This window comes from Sphaeramia orbicularis, chromosome 20 (genome assembly GCF_902148855.1).
Source record: "Sphaeramia orbicularis chromosome 20, fSphaOr1.1, whole genome shotgun sequence".
NCBI lineage: Eukaryota > Metazoa > Chordata > Actinopteri > Kurtiformes > Apogonidae > Sphaeramia > Sphaeramia orbicularis.
In genome coordinates, this window is record NC_043976.1 from 2,676,417 (window position 1) to 2,696,602 (window position 20,186).

Below are 20,186 nucleotides of genomic sequence, written 5' to 3' on the forward strand. Positions count from 1 at the left end.
TTCTCCTCCCATCCTTGAGGAAAAGACTCCATTACCCAGGAGGCCTCATTAAGCTGCAGCAGCTGGATGTGGGGCAGATTTACAGCCTGGTTCAGTCCTGAGCTGTGTGAACGCCGCTCGGACGCTCAGATTGATGTCCTGCGTCCTCCTGTCCACTGTAACTCACAGTCCACAGGTTTATGTTCTGTCTTCAGTGGAAGGTTCTCATACGAATCAGGAAGTGGACAGTCCAACATCAGACTGTCCATCACAGACCAGGTCTGGACCACGGCTTGGACTGAGTTCCACATTAGAAACTAGTACCTGGATCTACTTATAGTGTGTACGAACCAGAGGAATCTATTATTATTATTATTGATATTATTATTATTATTATTATTATTATTATTATCACTGTTGTTATTACTATTATTATTATTATTATTATTATTATTATTGTTATTAATGATAATAATAATAATTTGTTAGTATTAAATTTTTCAACATTTACAAAGTATAAATCCGAGTACATACTCACCTGCCTTAGATAATAGAAAATAAATTAGTTTTTATTGAAAAATGTTAAATTAAATGTGTAAAATTAGTTCTTAAAGGAGAAAGATGATCAACCAGAAGAACCTGTTGTTGTGATGAATCCATGTCAGATGAATCTAATTAAAATCACAGCGCGACGAATCTTTAAAACCTCTAATAAAAGCTAACAGTGCTAAGCTAACACTAAGCAGATCCAACAGTACAAGGGTTATTTTTACTGATCAAACTCACTGAACAACACAAAGAAGAACAAAAATAGAGGCAACATTATGAAGAGATGATGATGATGAAGGTGTGAACTCGGCTGTTTTCTGATCAGAACTTGGTTTTATTTCAGTGAATCTTCTCATCCATTGGTTTGTGTTACACTGAAATGATTCCCACCGGAAACAAATGGACCAGGGTTGAACAGGTTAAGTGACACCAGCTGCATTTGGATGTAGAGTTATGAGTTCCAGGGTTGGAATGGGTTAAACGGAGCAGATCCATCACTGCTGTCATTAGGTTCATCCTGAACCACAGCATCAGATTTACTGTCATGACCACAGTGAGTCCAAACCTTTGTGTTATTTGACTCCATAAATCCAGTCTATAGGTGGGCTTACGTTTCCGACCCCGACTGTTCAGTGATGGTGAACGTTATTAAGCCATGGTCTGGGTCACAGAACCCTTCAGACGCTCCCGGCTGGTCCAAACCTCAGTCTGATGCTGGTTCTGCTTCTCATGGAAGTGTTTCACTGTTGTTTTCCATCAAATGCAAACTTATTTTAGTCCAGGTTCCACATACAGACCAATAGAACACAGTACAACAGAATAAGGATAGGGTAGAATAGGATAGAATAGAATAGAATAGAATAGAAAAGACTTTGTCATTGCACCAGTTGTGCAGGTGGTCTCTGACATCGACACTGCACTTGCATGTAAATAACACAATATGACACAGACATATATTAAGAAATAGAAAATATAAAATAGCGTGGAAGTGAAAATATGTGCAAATTAGAAATATACTGTATGTACGGAAGAGGATTAGGGCCACCAGGAAGAAAAGAGAAAAGGTCCAATTTATATTATTTTATTATTATTATGAGCAAAAAAGTTAGAATTCTGACTTTTTTCTCAGAATTCTGACAGTTTTAAATTTTTTTTTTATTACTGTTCTGAGATTAAAGTCAGAATTCTGAGAAATAAAGTCTGAATTCTGAGTTTTTCCTCAGAATAATACTAAAACTATATATATATATATATATATATATATATATATATATATAGACCTTCATTTTATTTTTTTCCAGTGGCTCTAATCGCCTTCTGTACTGTATGAAAGGGTAAAAAGGTAAAACTATAAAAGTAGTATAAAAATGTGCAAATGTAACAGTGTAAACATTCATGTTCCAGATATGAGGCATATGTTCTGTGACTGGTTAATATTTATTATTTACTTATTTATTTTTGTCAATTATGTTCAGTGTAGGGTTTGTTTTGTTCATGTCACTTATTATTTTGTTGGTTTATTATTCATTTTTGTTCATTTTAGTTATTGCTTTGACAGTTTTTGTTCACCTCATTGCTTATTTTATAATTTTTCCTCAGTTTTGGTTCATTTTTGACTAATTTTATCACATGATTTAGGATTTTGTAAAGTTTTTATTCATTTTTATTCATTTTATTTATTATTCAATATAACCTGAGTATGTCCATTCATTGTCATTGATCAAACTCCATGAGTTTACATGAGTTTATTATTTTTTTGGTCAATTTTGTTTAGTTTGGAGTTTATTTTCTTCATGTTGCTTATTATTTTGTTGGCTTATTATTCATTTTTGTTCATTTCATTCATTGCTTTGACTGTTTTTTTGTTCTTCTTGTTGCTTATTTTATTTTATTTTATTTTACTTAATTTTGGTTCATTTTTGACTTATTTTATCACGTTATTTAGGATTTTGTAAAGTTTTTCTTCAGTTTTGACATTTATTTAATATTTAACATAAACCCAGCGTGTCCATTCACTGTCATTGATCCAACTCCATGGGTTTTACTGGTGAATCAATGTTGTAGAAGATGACGGTGTTTCCATGGTAACTACGGAGCCTCTGAACATCCACATGGGTCATATCTGATGACCATGAAAAGATGAAGAACTGTATTTGACACCAATTATTGACACAAATTAATAGGATTAGTGGATCAACAGGAATTAAACAGTTTAGATCAGTAGATGGTTCTGGCTGTTGGTGGTTGTTTGGGTCTTTAAGGGTTAACTCTCAGGTAAATCCATGTTTTTATTCACCGATGACATTTATCTTCCATGCTCCTGTTTTCCTCGTACTGGATCTACTTCACAGATTTCTGCGTCTATGTATCTTTAACTGAAACATTTTGAAAATAGTGACTTTCATAAATAATCAAATGACCTGGTGACATTTTTACCTGTTCTACCTGGTGTGTGTTGTTCCTTTCATGACCGTAGCGAACACAAACGTTTCCATCCACTTCTCCAGAAAACCCTCAGGACTGTTGTGTTAAAGGTGATGAAACATAGAAGCAAACATACATGAAGGGGGTGGCTCTGTGGAGGCTCCTTGTGCAGGTTTACTGCTGTATCATCAGGTCTTTTCTGCTTCACCCAGTCGGACGCTGCTTACCATTTAACAGGATTTATGGGAATGTTTTTTGTTGATATGAACTGAGCAGAGTCTGGACTCTGTAGGAAATCAATCTGGTTGTTTAGTCAGAGCGGCAGACTCAACACACAGCTGGAATGTGGTTTTCCTGGAAGCGTCGAGTCTGAAAGGTGGAGGGTTTGATTCCCCGCTGTGTTTCCTCTCCACTCAGTTATATGTGTGTGTGTGTGTGTCTATGTTCAGGTTACGGACAGACTGGTCCTCAGTGTCGGAGTCCTGGATACGACTCCATCGCCTCCGCCGTGTCGGGGATGATGCACATCACGGGGCCAGAGGTCAGACTATGACACACTTATTCTTCACAAACAGGGAAATTCCAGTGGCTCTGAAACAAAAACCCTCTTTAGTTTAAAAGAAAAAAAAAAAAAAGTTTAATTTCTTCAAATTCCCATTAGGGCAAAGTCAAGGGAAGGTTAACATCTGGTCAAGAACATTAAATTACAGTAATCGACACCAAACTTATATTTTTGGGTCAGTAATTACACTGCAGAAATCTAAATCTGACCAAGTGTATTTGTCTCATTTCTAGTCCAAATTTCTCATCACACTTAAAATCAGGCAGAATCACCTACAGAGGAACTTTTCAGTGAGATATAAGAACTGATTTATAGACAATAGATCTGGAAAATCTGATTCCAAGAAATGTTACCAAGATAATTTTCACTTGTTCCATTGGCTGATTTTTTTGCTTGAATTGAGGAAAAAAAAGCTGCCAATGATGTGATAAAATAAGTCAAAATGAACCAAAATTAAGTAAAAAATAATAAAATAAGCAACAAGTTGAACAAAAAACACTTAAAGTAATGAATAAAATGAATAGTAAACCAACAAAATAATAAGTAATGTGAACAAAGTAAACTCCAAACTGAACAAAGTTGATTAAAAAAATAAATAAACCCATGGAGTTGGATCAGTGATAGTGGATGGACACAGTGGGTTTATATTAAGTAATAAATAAAATGAACAAAAATGAATAAAAACTTTACAAAATCCTAAATAACGAGATGAAATAAGTCAAAAATGAACCAAAATTCAGTAAAAAAAAAAAACAAACTAACAAAAAAGATGAACAAAAACAGTCAAAGCATTGAATAAAATAAACGAAAATGAATAAAATCTCTACAAAATCCTAAATAACGTGACAAAATAAGTCAAAAATTACCCAAAATTAAGTAAAAAAAAAAAAAAAAAAAATAAGCAACAAGTTGAACAAAAAACACTCAAAGTAATGAATAGAAATGAATAATAAACCAACAAAATAATGAGCAACATGAACAAAATAAACTCCAAACTGAACAAAATTGATAAAAGCAAAAAACATGGAGTTGGATCAGTGACAGTGGATGGACACACTTGGATTATATTAAATAATAAATAAAAATGAACAAAAATGAATTAAAACTTTCCAAAATCCTAAATAACATGATAAAATAAGTCAAAACTGAACCAAAATTAAGGAAAAAAATATTTAAAAAAAAAGCAACAAGATAAACAAAAAGTCAAAGCACTGAATAAAATTAACGAAATGAATAATAAATCAACAAAATAATAAGCGACATGAACAAAATAAACTCCAAACTGAACAAAATGGATAAAAAAAAAAAAAAAAAAAATCCATGGAGTTAGATCAATGACAGTGGGTGGACACACTTGGATTATATTAAATAATAATTAAAATGTAGAAAATTTAAGAAAATCTCTACAAAATCCTAAGTAACATAATAAAATAAGTCAAAAATTAATCAAAATTAAGTAAAAAAATAAAATAAAATAAGCAAAAAGATGAACAAAAACAGTCAAAGCAATGGATAAAAAGAACAAAAATGAATAATAAACCAACAAAATAATAAGTAACATGAACCAAATAAACTCCAAACTGCTCTACATATAAACTCATCCTCCAAACAGCCTCGGTCTGATCCAAATCATCAGACTCTTTCAGTATTATTCAAACTCTTTCAATAATAATCTGTACGTTATAATGAACATGTGATAACTCTTTCTATTGTGTGAACAAGAAAAGTTTGAATTTCTTTTGAAAACATTTTCTATTGTTTTCCAACACAAACGCTGGCGTCCGTTCCATCGATTTAGTAACAGACCATGTTCCGCTCTAATGCAGGTTCAGCCCAATACGATCCAAACTGAAATAAAAACAGAATAATAGAAAAATAATGTCAATGCCAAGCTCTTTCCAAGGCTTTAGAGTACAGGTGTCAAACATACGGCCTGTGGGCCAAAACCAGACCCCCGAAGGGTCCAGTCTGGTCCAAAGAATGAATTTATGAAACACAAAAATGACACTGAAGATATGAATGATCATTTTAGTTCAGGCTCCACATTCAGACCAGTAATAAGGACCGATAAACAATGACAACCCTAAATATTTCCTTTTGTTTTAGTGTAAAAAAAGTCAAATTACCCGAAAATGTTTACATTTACAAACCATCCTTTGACAAAATCTGTGAATCAGCTGAACAGGCTCATGCACAGACATTTTGGAGGACAGGCGCTCAAGCCAAAAAAAAGGACAAAATAATCACCAGTGACTGATCATTTTCACATGTTCATTATCACGTACAGATCCAGTGGATCCACAAATACACACAACATTTAATAACAGGCAGAAAATTAGTACAATTAGTACAATTACACTGATTTATATGAAGACAGTTCAGGTTCTTCACATTCAGATTATTCACTGGTTTGGTTTGTTTATTTTAGTGGATTTTTGGTGTATTTCAGTGGGGTTTTTTTTGCATAGTTTTGTGTATTTTAGTTTATTTTAGTGTATGTTTGGTGTAATTTATAGTATTTTTTTTGCACATTTTTTTTAATATTTTAGTTTATTTTAGTGTATTTTTCCATATTTTTTGTGTATTTTAGTTTATTATAGTGCTTTTTTTCGGCATTTTAGTGTATTTTTTGCATATTTTTGTATATTTTAGGTTATTTTAGTGTATTTTTGGTGTAATTTTGTGGATTTTTTTGCATATTTTTGTATATTTTAGTTTATTTTAGTGTATTTTTGGTGTAATGTGTATTTTTTGCATATTTTTGTGTAGTTCAGTTTATTTGTGTATTTTTCCATATTTTTTTGTATATTTTAGACTATTGTAGTGTATTTTGTATGCATATTTTTTGTATATCTTAGTGTATTTTTGCATATTTTTGTAGATTTTAGTTTATTTTAGTGTATTTTTAGTGTATTTTTCCATATTTTTTTTGGTGTATTTTAGTGTATTTTTTTTGCATATTTCTGTATATTTTAGTGTATTTTTGTGTATTTTAGGGCATTTTTGATAATGTGACACCATACTGTCTTGTATTTAGTTGTAATAGTTGTAATATACCTATTATTTTCTAAATTTGTCATCTTCTTTTGAGGTTTTCAATTTATATGTTCATTCTAAATTATAAAATTGGTTCATTTAACATGTTTTTGGTGAAAAACAGTGAAGAATCTCACTTTTCCTAGAGGGATTTCATGTTTTTAGTTCAGTGTGTTCATATGTCAGATGCACTAACGTATTCATACAAACCTACATGTCCCTGCCTTTTCCTTCCCATGATGCCGTGTTGTCATCAGGATGGCGATCCCGTGCGTCCGGGTGTCGCTATGACCGACCTGGCGACGGGGTTGTACGCCCACGGCGCCATCATGGCCGCCCTCCTGCAGCGACAGCGAACGGGGCGGGGCCTTCACATCGACTGCAACCTGCTGTCGTCACAGGTAACGTTCAGCTTTACTTTGATTGATTGATTTTTTATTAGTGCATTTAAGCATGTGTCATGTTTTAAATTCAGCTTAATCAAACCTGAAGATAACCTGATTATGTATTTTAGTGTATTTTTGTATATTTTTGTTTATTTTAGTGTATTTTTTTGTGTATTTTAGTGTGTTTTTGCATATTTTTACATATTTTAGCTTATCTTAGTGTATTTTTTGTGTATTTTTGCATATTTTTGTTTATTTTAGTGTATTGTTTTGTGTATTTTTGCATATTTTTGTTTATTTTTGTGGAGTGTTTTTGTTTGTTTCTGTCTGTATGAATATTGATGTATAGTTTGCCTGTTGGACTGTTATTTATCTGAATTTGACAACAGATGCACAGTTAAATGTCTTCAAAAAGTAAAAAACAAAAATCAACTTCATCAAACCTGAAGATAACCTGATTGAGTATTTTGTGTATTTTTTTGTGTAGTTTAGTGTATTTTTTGCAATTTCTTTAGTATATTTTAGTGTATTTTTTGACTTGTTTTAGTGTTTGTTTTTGTATTTCAGTGTATTTTTGCATTATTTTGCATATTTTAGTGTATTTTTAGTGCATTTTAAATTCAACTTGTTCAGACCTGCAGATACCCTGATTGGGTGTATAATGTATATTTGCATATTTTTTATATTATCATGTATTTTTGCATGTTTTACACACACACACACACACATATATATGTGTATATATATATATATATATATGTGTGTGTGTGTATATATATATATATATATATATATATATATATATATATATATATATATAAATATTTTTCTGCATTTTAGTGTATTTTTTTGGTGTATTTCAAATTCAGGCAATTAGCATATTTTTGGTCTATTTCTCTACATTTTTACATATTTGTGTATTTTTGTGCATTGTCGTGTATTTTTAGTGTATTTCTGTGTATTTTTGCACATTTTTTATGTATTTTTATGTGTTTTTGTGCATTTTAGTGTATTTTTAGTGTATTTCTGTGTATTTTTGCGTATTTTTGTGCATTGTAGTGCATTTTTGGTGTATTTGTGGGTATTTTACATATTTTCAGTCTATTTTTAGTGCATTTTTAGTGTATTTCTGGGTATTTTTACGTATTTTTTGTGTAATTTTAGTGTATTTTTAGTGTATTTTATATTCCGCCTCTTCAGACCTGCCGTTACCCTGCGTATCAGGGCAGATTGTTCTTACTTGAGGTACATGCTCTTCGCCGTGTTGCGTTCAGGGTCCTCTGATCTGTGGGGTGTTTTTGACAGAACCAGACTCCTAAAAACCTGCAGGTATTTACACAAAGCGCTGATTTATTCCTAAAAGTCTGGACACTTTAAACACAACGATCGATATTTCCCTGAATGTTTTCACTGTTTAAACAAATCCAACGTTCATCATCCTAAAGCTGTCGGCGGCGCTCAGACCGATGGCGTCCCGCATCGCTTCGGACTCTGAAGTATTCGGGACACCCAGGATGCGTTTGATTGGTCGTGTCAGGACGCGCCGTTTGGGTGACGGCGCTGCTTTTAAAGCTGTGTTTTATGCTTTATGTATGTTATTTTTCACGTCGTTGTCTGTGAAAGACGCTGCGACACCAAGCAGTTGAAGTCATTAAAAACGTTTACGGTTCTCTGGAGAGAAATTCAGCTTCAGCCAGAGTTTAGAAAACAAACACACTGAAAAAGGCTGTTTCCTGCTGCAAATGTGGAAATAAAGCAGCTCAGCGTGTGCAGTTTTATGGTATTTTACACATGAAGAATGATGTCCAGGATCGTTGAACTGACATGTATAGTGGTGGAATAAGCTCACAGAATGAATATACGGTTGTCTAAAGGTAAAGGTTCATTAATTAACCCATGACTGCAGAATTTAAGAGCAGCTTCAAGTAGAGCAGGAGATACCACCAAAGATATTATTATAAAAATATTTATATCAGTAGATTTCATTAAATCAGACTTTATTAAACTCAGGGGAAATTATTGGGTGTCAAAGTTACTCCATTCAAGGAGAATAAAAAGTAGCAGGAAAGGAAAGTTAAATGCATCAAGAGAATATATATATATATATATATATATATATATATATATATATATATATATATATATATATATATTATAAAAGTCAAGTGGCCTGTGTGTGTGTGTGTGTGTGTGTCCGTCCGTGGACTCGCACTAAATCCGTCCAGAGCTGACTGCTGCAGTTTGTCACATTTATGTATTTTTGGTCAAGGAAGACAGGAGTGAAAACACCAAGTTGATCGGACCAATATTTTGGCAGATATTAGTAATTTTTAATACAATAGTCTTACAATTACGCTGCTATGACCAGAACACTTTGGCGGTGACTGCTGGACAAATGCGGTGCAGCATGTACAAATACAAATTCACTCTCTTTTACACACGTTTGTTTGCTCCGGGTTCAAACTGTCATATCTCCGGTTGTATTTGCTCTATCAACATTAAATAAAAAGTGAGAGTGTTTCAAGTCCGCACTTTTGAGTGCACTTGTCCCCGGTGGTCTACGTGACCGACTTGAGACGCTACGACGTGTTGGACATGTCATGTGATTGAGCTGGATTTGGCCGGATTGGCACCCCTGATAAAATGGATGTGGTAATAATGAAACCACACAATAATAAACAATAAAAGGAATGTTATTATTGTTGAACATCTGTGAACATAGAATACATAGAACATACAGGGTGGGGAAGCAAAATGTACAATATTTTGAGGCAGGGATTGAAAGACAGTGTATGACCAATTAGTTTATTGAAAGTCATGAGAATTTATTTGCCACAAGAAAATGTCCATAATAGAAAATGTTTTTATTCTATGTGTCCTCCTTCTTTCTCAATAACTGCCTTCACACGCTTCCTGAAACTTGCGCAAGTGTTCCTCAAATATTGGGGTGACAACTTCTCCCATTCTTCTCTAATAGTATCTTCCAGACTTTCTGGTAATAGTTTTGCTCATAGTCATTCTCTTCTTTCCATTATAAACAGTCTTTATGGACACTCCAACTATTTTTGAAATCTCCTTTGGTGTGACGAGTGCATTCAGCAAATCACACACTCTTTGACGTTTGCTTTCCTGATTACTCATATGGGCAAAAGTTTCTGAAAAGGTATGGATAATAGTGTTAGGTATGATTATGACATCAGTATATGTTTGGGTTCAAAACAACTGACGTAGTGCCTGCTGAGAAAAAACAACTAAATGTTCATTGTACATTTTGCTTCCCCACCCTGTAGAAATGAATAACAGATGAAAAGCAATGTAGAAAGAATGATATTGATGAGCAGGAAATCACAAAGCCATGTTTAGACTGAAAATCACAGCTGCTCTGATCATTATTATCAATATAGATTTTTTTTATAGATACTGTAGAAATGCAGAAGACAACTTGAATACCTGATGGTTTGAGATCTGGTAGGATTATTAAAGTACTGAAACTCTGGAAAAAGACACATTAGCTTTACAAACATAATAAAAAAGAATCTGTATTTGAATTAATGATGACATCTGTAATGTCACTAAAGTAACATAAATGAATGAATGGATTTATTTTTGGTTTTACATCAATCATTGTACTTAGTACATTAATCATCATAAACATAAAAACCAAAAAAGGAATAGGCTAGAAGCGAAAGCTTATTTTTTTGCCTATCCTTTTCACCTAATACACAGCTTACATCAACTTAAATGTGAACAGCATCGAGCATTCACACCATAATAATAAAAAAAAAACAACAAAAACATATCTACCATCTCAATTCAATATTTCTAAATAATTTTAAACTTAAGGCACTTTTTTTTTTAACTTTGCCAGTGGAGTGAACAACTTAAATGCATCCTCAGGCCCATCCTATAATTTCACACCCACCACCCCAGTCCATCTAGACTTCACATCTGTCCATTCACAAATATGAAAATCTATGAAATTATAATTACTCCCTCTTAGTTCCAAGAAACCATGAATGGTATTTGAGACAGTACTATTTGTATCCCTCATTTTCCGTGTTCTTATTTAGAAACAAATGTTCTACCTCTTTTTAACTTTATTTATGTTTGTACTTCCCTTTATCTCCTGATAGATGTTAGATTCTTCCACAGTCACTCCACAGCTTGTTATGCACATACTTTTGATTGTTGTTGTTACTCTGTGAAACATAAATGAACATGTGATGTGATAAACACAGTAAATATTCACACAAGGTTCATCAGAAGGTCATGTTGAACTACTGTTAGGTGGAATTCATGCTGAACATGGTGGTGTTGTAATTGTTTCCCAATCGTGGGATAAAAGCTTAAAGTGGTGAATGAATGCTGGTTAAACTGCTGAGGACGGATCGATAAAAAGGTCAAACTAATTCGAGGAGACAACGGTGAAACTCCCCGCTGTGGCTGGTTTTTGAGGATGTTGAGGTCTTGATCTTCGCGGTCGACTCTAAGAGCTGCGACACATAAAACACCCACAATCCACCTCTTCCCCCTCCCCGTGGAGCATTCCAGCGTGAAGAGCCGCGACCACAGGAACTCCAACCGCAGAGCTGAAACAATGAGGGCCCATGTGGACGCTGGGAGCCCTGTTGGGTCGGCCTGTCGGGGGACGTCTGCACATCGCACACCAATCGGAGTTCACAGTTTTATCTCCTCAAACCCTGACCTGTAAAAACAACACGAGAAGCAGCTCTGCTCCAAAGGCTGAAGAGTCAGGAGGCTGAAGTTCAAGCTGCGATGCCTTTAACTTTGCGGTTTTTCAAGGAAACATCTCAGTCGTGCACAGCAGCTCTTTGATAACACAACAGCTTTCTCATGTTGAGTCTCCTGCTAATTTGTCGGGGTTTATAATCTGCCTGGATCCAGGACAGCGACAGGGATGGGACTGAAGGCTGTTTGTTTAAGGGCCTCGTTGAACCTGCAGATGGTTTGTTCTGGTCTGAATCAGTGGCTAAATGTTTCCGTTTTGGTTTCTAATCTTGGAGGATGTTTGTTTGGATGAAGGTCAGACAAACCGTCCAGTCATTCTGATGAATAGTGCTTGTGATATGACCAACACAGTCCGACCCCTCCCCTGCCCTTGACTTTGTGAGGGGGGGTTTTCTTCTGTTACTCAATGGATAGTGGTCATGATGAAGTTCCTCACATGAACCATTTTCTCCAAACACAGTGAGAGAACAAAACTCCCACAATGCTTTGTTTGGCGGTCACGTCTACTGCTACGAGAGACTGGTACATTTATATTTGCAAACAATCCTGCAGAAAAGTGAAAATCCATTATGAGAACAGAGTTTGACAGCCCTTTACTCAGCAATTTGGTAATAACATGTAATAGTTTGGTAATAATCTGTATGTGACCAGACCATAAAAGATCGGACCGGACACAAAGAAATATAGATTATTCATTCACTCATTTTCTGAACCCACTTTATCCTCACTAGGGTCATGGGGGTCTCTTGGAGCCTATCCCAGCTACTTAAGGGTGAAGGCAGGGTTCACCCTGGACATGTGACCAGTTCATCTCAGGGCTGAACATAGAGACAAACAACCACTCTCACATTCACACCTATGGGTGATTTAGATTAACCAATTAACCTATCAGTGCATGTGTTTGGATGGTGGGAGGAGCCGGAGTACCTGGAGAGAACCCACGCAGACATGGAGAGAACATGCAAACTCCACACAGAAAGGGTGACACGGTGGTGCAGTGGATAGCATTCATGCCTCACAGCAAGAAGGTCCTGGGTTTGATTCCAACACCAGTCGATTGGGGTGGGACCTTTCTGTGTGGAGAAATATAGATTAATGGTTCTTCAATCCCACGACAGACCTCAAATAAGGACAGCATTAATTTTCTAATTTTGAGGCAGATGTTGAGTACAGTCAAATAAAAAATAACTAGAAAAGCACTCGGAGAGTGCAGACCTCCGCCAAAGCAGCTCAGCCCCCCCCCCCCCCCCCCCCCGATCACCACCAAAATGTAATCGTTTGTTCCTTGTGCCAGTATCAACATTTCCTGAAAATTTGATCAAAATCTGTCCATAACTTTTTCAGTTATGTTGCTAAGTAACCAACAAACAAACAGATCAACCCTGGCAAAAACATAACCTCCTTGGCAGAGATAAAAATAGAACAAATACTGTTTCTTTTCTTTTTCGAACTATCTTAGGACTCTGTCAGGGCAAAACAGACAACAGCAGTGGCCGTATTCTCCTAGCTTGTAGCCTGAGAGCCTCACCCCTCTGCTGGGCGTAGCACACACAGCTCTTTATCTCCTCTCTACGTGGGTAATAACGCACAATATCATAAACATTATCTAACACTGAAAATATCTTAAATGGGATTTCGGTAAAATATGTGTGGTCACTCAAGCTGACTCACAGCAATCTCGGTCGGCTCCCGGTGCAGCAGAGACGAGAAACACACCCTCAACTGACAAGAAGCGTGAAGTCTTCAGTCACGAACATCTGTCAGGACACGAAAATTACACACTACTATTTTATTGAATATCTCTTTATTCTCTCACAGGTGCATTTGGGGAATTGAAGTAATTATTCAAGGCAGAGCGTTTGACAAAATTGACCGCTGTTGAAAAATCATTCATGATTTATTAGTGTTTAAATGTTCAGATTCTGTATGTAACACCAGTGGACACGATGGGTTCCACACCAAACTGAGACTGAGACTGATGCCAAACCCACATGTGTGGATTAGAAAAACCAGTAGGATCCACACATTGAACACAGTGTCTGTATTTAGAGTCTATAGAAGAGCGTTTACACACATGTTTACACATCTAATGCACTGACACCTAGGGAGATTTAATGTCCATATTTTGGTCCTATTTTTGGACCCAGTATTTGATTATAAATTCATTAATTATGGGATGGCTAATTTATCTGAGGTCATCATAAGGTCCATCCTGGAGGAGATCTGTCTACATTTACCTTTAATTATTGGGTCTAAAAAGATGGAACAGTGACAGATACTAAAATAAACCCAGTTTCAGACAAGCACCCAAATGTAAATATTTGCATAATTTAATGTTTTGTTTTTTGCACTAAAACAAAAAGATAAATTTGGAGTTGTCATTTTTAGGCTATTATGTTATTATTTTACAGGTCTGACTGAGTTGAGATCAAATTGGGCTGAACGTCCGTCAGTTGGCTCAGCTACACTCAAAACATCGAACTCTGTTGAGTACTCTATCGTACTCTATTTATCGGGTTCTCTTCATACACACGCATATGAGAAATACACACCTTCGCCATTACTTGCGTTAGGAAGACTACTGTTTGTGCGTGTATTAAATCTCATGTAATTTCAGTATTCTCATGATACTTTCAACCTGGCTGGCCTTAAAGCTATACCTATCGATGTGGCATTTCTCACAGCACTTAGTAAAAGTTTGAACATGAACAACCTGCCTCCCTCCAAAGCCCCGCCCGCTCATCCCAAGTCGTCAGAAATGGACGCATGGTCAGAGCCCCGTTCGGCACTATTTGACGCAGGGGGTACCCCTTCTGCGTCAGATTTCGACGCGGAGGGCAGCCTGATAGAACTGCATGTAAACCCTCAGTGTCACTGAGCTCTGACGCTTTCCTCTTACCTGCGCGTGATGGAAGCGGAGGTGGAAGTGGAGGTTCGGTCCACTTCAGCGTGTCCGTAGACCCCTCCCTCAGTAATCAGATCCATCATCCAGCTGCCGCGGCCCCTGTTCCATCAGTAGACCCTGAATTTAAGGGTCTGGTCTGTGCAGCGCTGGGTCAGTGTCTTCAGCTGATGAGGTGCCCAGCACGCGCACTGTGAACGCGCGGCCTCCGCGAATTTTCCGTGGACATTTGAGGTTTCATAGTCCGTACATTTATCATCTTGCATAATCCTACATTGTGTGACACCAAGTACATGTACCTGAATCAGTACTGTGGTCATAAAAGCTGAGCTTTATGCGGACCTGTCTGTTCAGTCCAGTACAGCTGACTTCTGGACTTTTATCTCCATCCTTCATTCATCAGACTCCTGTTTGTTCCCCTTAGTTGTTTCTGTTCATAAATCCGTTTAATCCCTTCCACATGTGCATTTGAGTTTTATCCAAACACATCCTAGACAGTAGACTGTGGTCAGTGACAGGAGGAGCAGTGCGAGTGAAGTGTCAGATTCAGAGGGACACATATCAGATGTGAGACGGCGATAATGGATCGGATGCTGAACGGCCATAATGGATGATTGACAGGAGGCTCAGCCAGGTTCGGCCAATTATTTCATTCGGACCGACTAAAATGATTGGTCAGACTTTTATCAGAACTATATGAGAATTAAACATTTTTGAGTTTCAGTATCTGGTGGATTTCTTTTATATTTTAGTTTGACACATGCTTATTAGGAGCATTTTAAGATGACAAAAGAAAAGTGTAAAAATGCCACATCATACGGTAGAGCTTTAAAGTGACATTACACATTCTACTAGGGCACAGCTGATAAAAAAACACAGCGACCCCTATCCACTTGGCTACATATATTACAAAAGCCAAGTTGCCTCTGTGTGTGTGTGTGTGTGTGTGTGTGTGTGTGTGTCTCAGGATTCACACTAAATCTGTACAGAGCTGACTGCTGCAGTTTGTCAGACTAAAGTATTTTTGGTCAAGGAAGACAGTAGTGAATACGACAAGTTGATAGGACCAATATTTCTGGAGATATTAGTAATTTTGAATACTGGGTCACTTTACAAACATTCACACTCAGAAAACGCCTCACATTTTTTCCCCACAGTTTTTTCTTATTTCAAAATACATTTTCCTGAAAATATAAGTAATTACGTTCCCAAAAAATATAAGTTTGCACCAGTGGCAGCTACTCGTCTTTCAGACAGGGAAGCTCATTGTCAGCTTACATCAAAAAAAATTGTCAAGTTATTTAAACATAAACTCGTCCCTCCGTTCCTTTTTAAGAAAATGGTCAGTGACCTTATCGAACCAAGTAGGCGTCTTTTCCAGGGACTGGACCAGTGTCCTCTCAATGTCCAGCAGAGCTGGGCTGCTCAGATTGCCTTGGCCCAGTGTGTTGCGAGTGTAAGACTTCAGCCTTCATAAACAAGAGATGCTCCTTTCACTCTGACCTAGCCGACAGTTTGATTGATTTAACTATCTACAAAACGATATTAAACTCGAACAAGAAATGATTAAATTATGTAACTGAAACAGGAAAATGCTGAAATTATGTTAAATTGAAACGAAGTCCAATGAGTGTGTTTTATTTACAGTGCAAGAAATGAACGAGTAATTTTGTAGTGGTTTCTCTCTTGATTTCACAGCAGAATGTGCGGCGGTATTAAACTGAACTGTGTCAGTGAAGGAGCAGATCTTAAAATAGCTGTCAATCAAACGGGATTCAGCCTTTCGACTGATCCTCCAATCAGCACGTGGGATTCTGGCGTCCAGCCCAGCCGAGCTCCGCCCACAGCTCCATTCACCCTCAGAGACGCCCGGCGTCCGGGGGCGGGACAACATCGTGGCATTTATCCAATTACCGTCCAGTTTTGAGGCAATGAAAAAAACTGTTCCACTCAGTCCCATAAAGTCCGTTGATTTGTAATAAAGCTGATTCTGAACGAACTCGTCTTTGAGATGAACGTGTTCTAACACATTTGTAGTCAATAAAATGTCAACACAACTGAACATATTTGACCATTTAATTTTCGTAATTTTAGGGGAAGCCAGGCTTCCCTTGCAGTCTATGAGAAATTGCCACTGGTTTGCACTGTAAGAAAAAAAAAAAAAAAAAAAAAACCAGTAAAAAAAATGGAACCATGCGGTGCCAGATCCCCCCAGCCTGTTTGATGGCCACGTCTGGCCCATGTACCGGAAACACAAAAACATCATTTGAGTGCCTGAATGATCCTAGGAGCTATGTTGTCGGGGGCTTTATGCCCCTGGTAGGTTCTCCCAAGGCAAACAGGTCCTGGGTGATGGGCCAGACGGGCTGACGTCGCCTGGTACGGCGCAGCCGGGGCCCCACCCTGGAGCCAGGCCTGGGGTTGGGGCTCGAAAGCGAGCGCCTGGTGCCTTTGCCCATGGGGCCCGGCCGGGCACAGCCCGAAAGAGCGACATTGGCCTGTCCTTCGGTGGACCCACCACCTGCCGAGGGAACCATAGGGGCCGGGTGCATTGTGGGTTGGGTGGCAGTCGACGGCAGGGGGCTCGATGACCTTATCCCTGGACGCAGAGTCTAGCTCTTGGGACATGGAATGTCACTTCGCTGGGAGGGAAGGAGCCAGAGCTTGTGAGGGAGGTTGAGAGATACCGTCTAGATATAATCAGGCTCACCTCCACACACAGCTTGGGCTCTGGAACCCAACCCCTTGAGAGGAGCTGGAATCTCCACTTCTCTGGCGTTGCCCACGGTGAGAGGCAGCGGGCTGGCGTGGGCTTGCTGATAGCCCCTCAGCTCAGCCGCCATGTGTTGGAGTTCACCCCGGTGAACGAGAGAGTCGCATCCCTGCGCCTTCGGGTCTGGGACAGGTGCCTCACTGTTGTCTCGGCCTATGGGCCGAACAGCAGTGCAGAGTACCCGGCCTTCTTGGAGTTCCTGGGAGGGGTGCTGGATGGTGCTCCGACTGGGGACTCCATTGTTCTCCTGGGTGACTTCAACGCTCATGTGAGCAATGACAGTGATACCTGGAGGTGATGGGGAAGAACGGCCCCCCCGATCTGAACCCGAGTAGTGTTTTGTTATTGGACTTCTGTGTTAGTCACAGTTTGTCTATAACGAACACCATGTTCGAACGCAGAGATGTCCCTAAGTGCACTTGGCACCAGGACACCCTAGGTTGGAGGTTGATGATTGACTTCGTTGTCATGTCATCAGACCTCCAGCTGCGTGTTTCGGACACTCGGGTGAAGAGAGGGGCAGAGCTGACAACCGATCACCACCTGGTGGTGAGTTGGATCCGCTGGCGAAGGAGGAAACCGGACCGACTCGGCAGGCCCAAACGTGTTGTGAGGGTCTGCTGGAAACGTCTGGCAGAGCCCGATGTCATCGCGGTCTTTAACTCTCACCTCTGGGAGAGCTTCTCCCAGATCCTGGGGGAGGTTGGTGACATTGAGTCCGAGTGGACCATGTTCTCCACCTCCATTGTCGAAGCGGCTGCTCGGAGCTGTGGCCGCAGGGTCTCCGGTGCCTGTCGTGGCGGCAGTCCCCGAACTCGGTGGTGGACCCCGGAAGTAAGGGATGCCGTCAAGCTGAAGGAGGAGTCTTATTGAGCCTTGTTGGCTCGTGGGACTCCGGAGGCAGATGATGGGTACTGGAAGGCCAAGCGTGCTGCAGCCCGAGTGGTTGTGGAGGCAAAAACTCGGGTCTGGGTGGAGTTTGGGGAGACTATGGAGGAGGACTATCGGTCGATCTCGAGGAAATTCTGGCAAACCATTCGGCGCCTCAGGAGGGGAAAGCAGTGCACCACCAACACTGTTTACAGTGGAAGTGGGGAGCTGCTGACCTCGACTGGGGATGTTGTCGGACGGTGGAAGGAATACTTCGAGGATCTCCTCAATCCCACTGCCATGTCTTCCATGGAGGAAGCAGAGGCTGAGGTCTCAGAGGTGGACTTGTCCATCACCCAAGCGGAAGTCACCGAGGTGGTTGGCAAGCTCCTCGGTGGCAGGACACCGGGGGTGGATGAGATTCGTCCTGAGTACCTTAAGTCTCTGGATGTGCAGGGACTGTCTTGGCTGACATGTCTCTGTAACATTGCATGGTAGTCGGGGACAGTACCTCTGGATTGGCAGACCGGGGGGACCGGAGGATGTGCTTCTACTACAGGGGGCTCACACTCCTCAGCCTCCCAGGGAAAGTCTATTCCAGGGCACTGGAGAGGAGGATCCGACCGATAGTCGAACCTCGGATCCAGGAGGAACAATGCAGTTTTCGTCCCGGTCGCAGAACACTGGACCAGCTCTATACTCTCCATCGGGTGCTCGAGGTTTCATGGGAGTTCGCCCAACCAGTCCACATGTGTTTTGTGGATTTGGAGAAGGCGTTTGACCGTGCCCCTCGTTATATCCTGTGTGGGGTGCTTTGGGAGTATGGGGTCCGGGGCCCTCTGTTAAGGGCAGTCCGGTCCTTGTATGATTGAAGCAGGAGCCTGGTTCGCATTGCCGGCAGTAAGTCAGACCTGTTCCAGGTGCATGTTGGACTCCGGCAGGACTACCCTTTGTCACCGGTTCTGTTCATAATTTTTATGGACAGAATTTCTAGGCGCAGCCAGGGGCCGGAGGGGGTCCGGTTTGGGGACCACAGGATTTCATCTCTGCTTTTTGCGGATGATGTTGTTCTGTTGGCCTCATCGAGCCTGGACCTTCAGCGTGCCCTGGGGCGGTTTGCAGCCGAGTGTGAAGCGAGCGGGATGAGGATCAGCACCTCCAAATCCGAGGCCATGGTTCTCAACCAGAAAAAGGTGGTTTACCCTCTCCGGGTCGGTGGAGAGTCTTTGCCCCAAGTGGAGGAGTTCAAGTATCTTGGGTTCTTGTTCACGAATGAGGGAAGGATGGAACGTGAGATTGACAGACGGATTGGTGCAGCGTCTGCAGTGATGCAGTCGTTGTAGCGGTCTGTTGTGGTGAAGAAGGAGCTGAGCCGAGAGGCGAAGCTCTGGATTTACCGGTCAATCTACGTTCCTACCCTCACCTATGGTCATGAGCTTTGGGTCAGGACCGAAAGGACCAGATCCCGGATACAAGCGGTCGAAATGAGTTTCCTCCATCGGGTGGCTGGGCGCACCCTTAGGGATAGGGGGAGGAGCTCAGAGTAGAACCGCTGCTCCTCCGCATCGAGGGGGCCAGCTGAGGTGGCTCGGGCATCTGCTTCGGATGCCTCCTGGATGCCTCCCTGGGGAGGTGTTCCGGGCATGTCCCACCGGGAGGAGACCTCGGGAAAGACCCAGGACACGCTGGAGAGACTATGTCTCTCAGCTGGCCTGGGAACGCCTCGGGGTCCCCCCGAAAGAGCTGGAGGAGGAGTCTGGGGAGAGGGAAGTCTGGGCATCCCTGCTTAGACTGTTACCCCCGCGACCCGTCCCCGGATAAAACGGAAGATAATGGATGGATGGATGGATGGATGGATGGATAAAAAAACTATTATTCCGGCAGCAGGGGTGCTGAAAAAATACTGTAAAATAACGGAAAAATACCATCTCATAAAAAATACAGTAATTTTCCATA

The 20,186-nt window shown here is 39.9% G+C and overlaps 1 protein-coding gene across 2 annotated transcripts in view; it reads left to right on the top strand.

The window, feature by feature from the left end:
* Positions 1-20,186, top strand: part of sugct (succinyl-CoA:glutarate-CoA transferase) — a 200,185-nt gene that overhangs the window by 14,541 nt on the left and 165,458 nt on the right. For both annotated transcript variants that reach the window (XM_030123658.1, XM_030123659.1), the window contains exons 7-8: positions 3,402-3,493; positions 6,808-6,951. In XM_030123658.1, the coding sequence (XP_029979518.1) occupies positions 3,402-3,493; positions 6,808-6,951 (236 nt within the window). The remainder of the gene's footprint in view (positions 1-3,401; positions 3,494-6,807; positions 6,952-20,186) is intronic.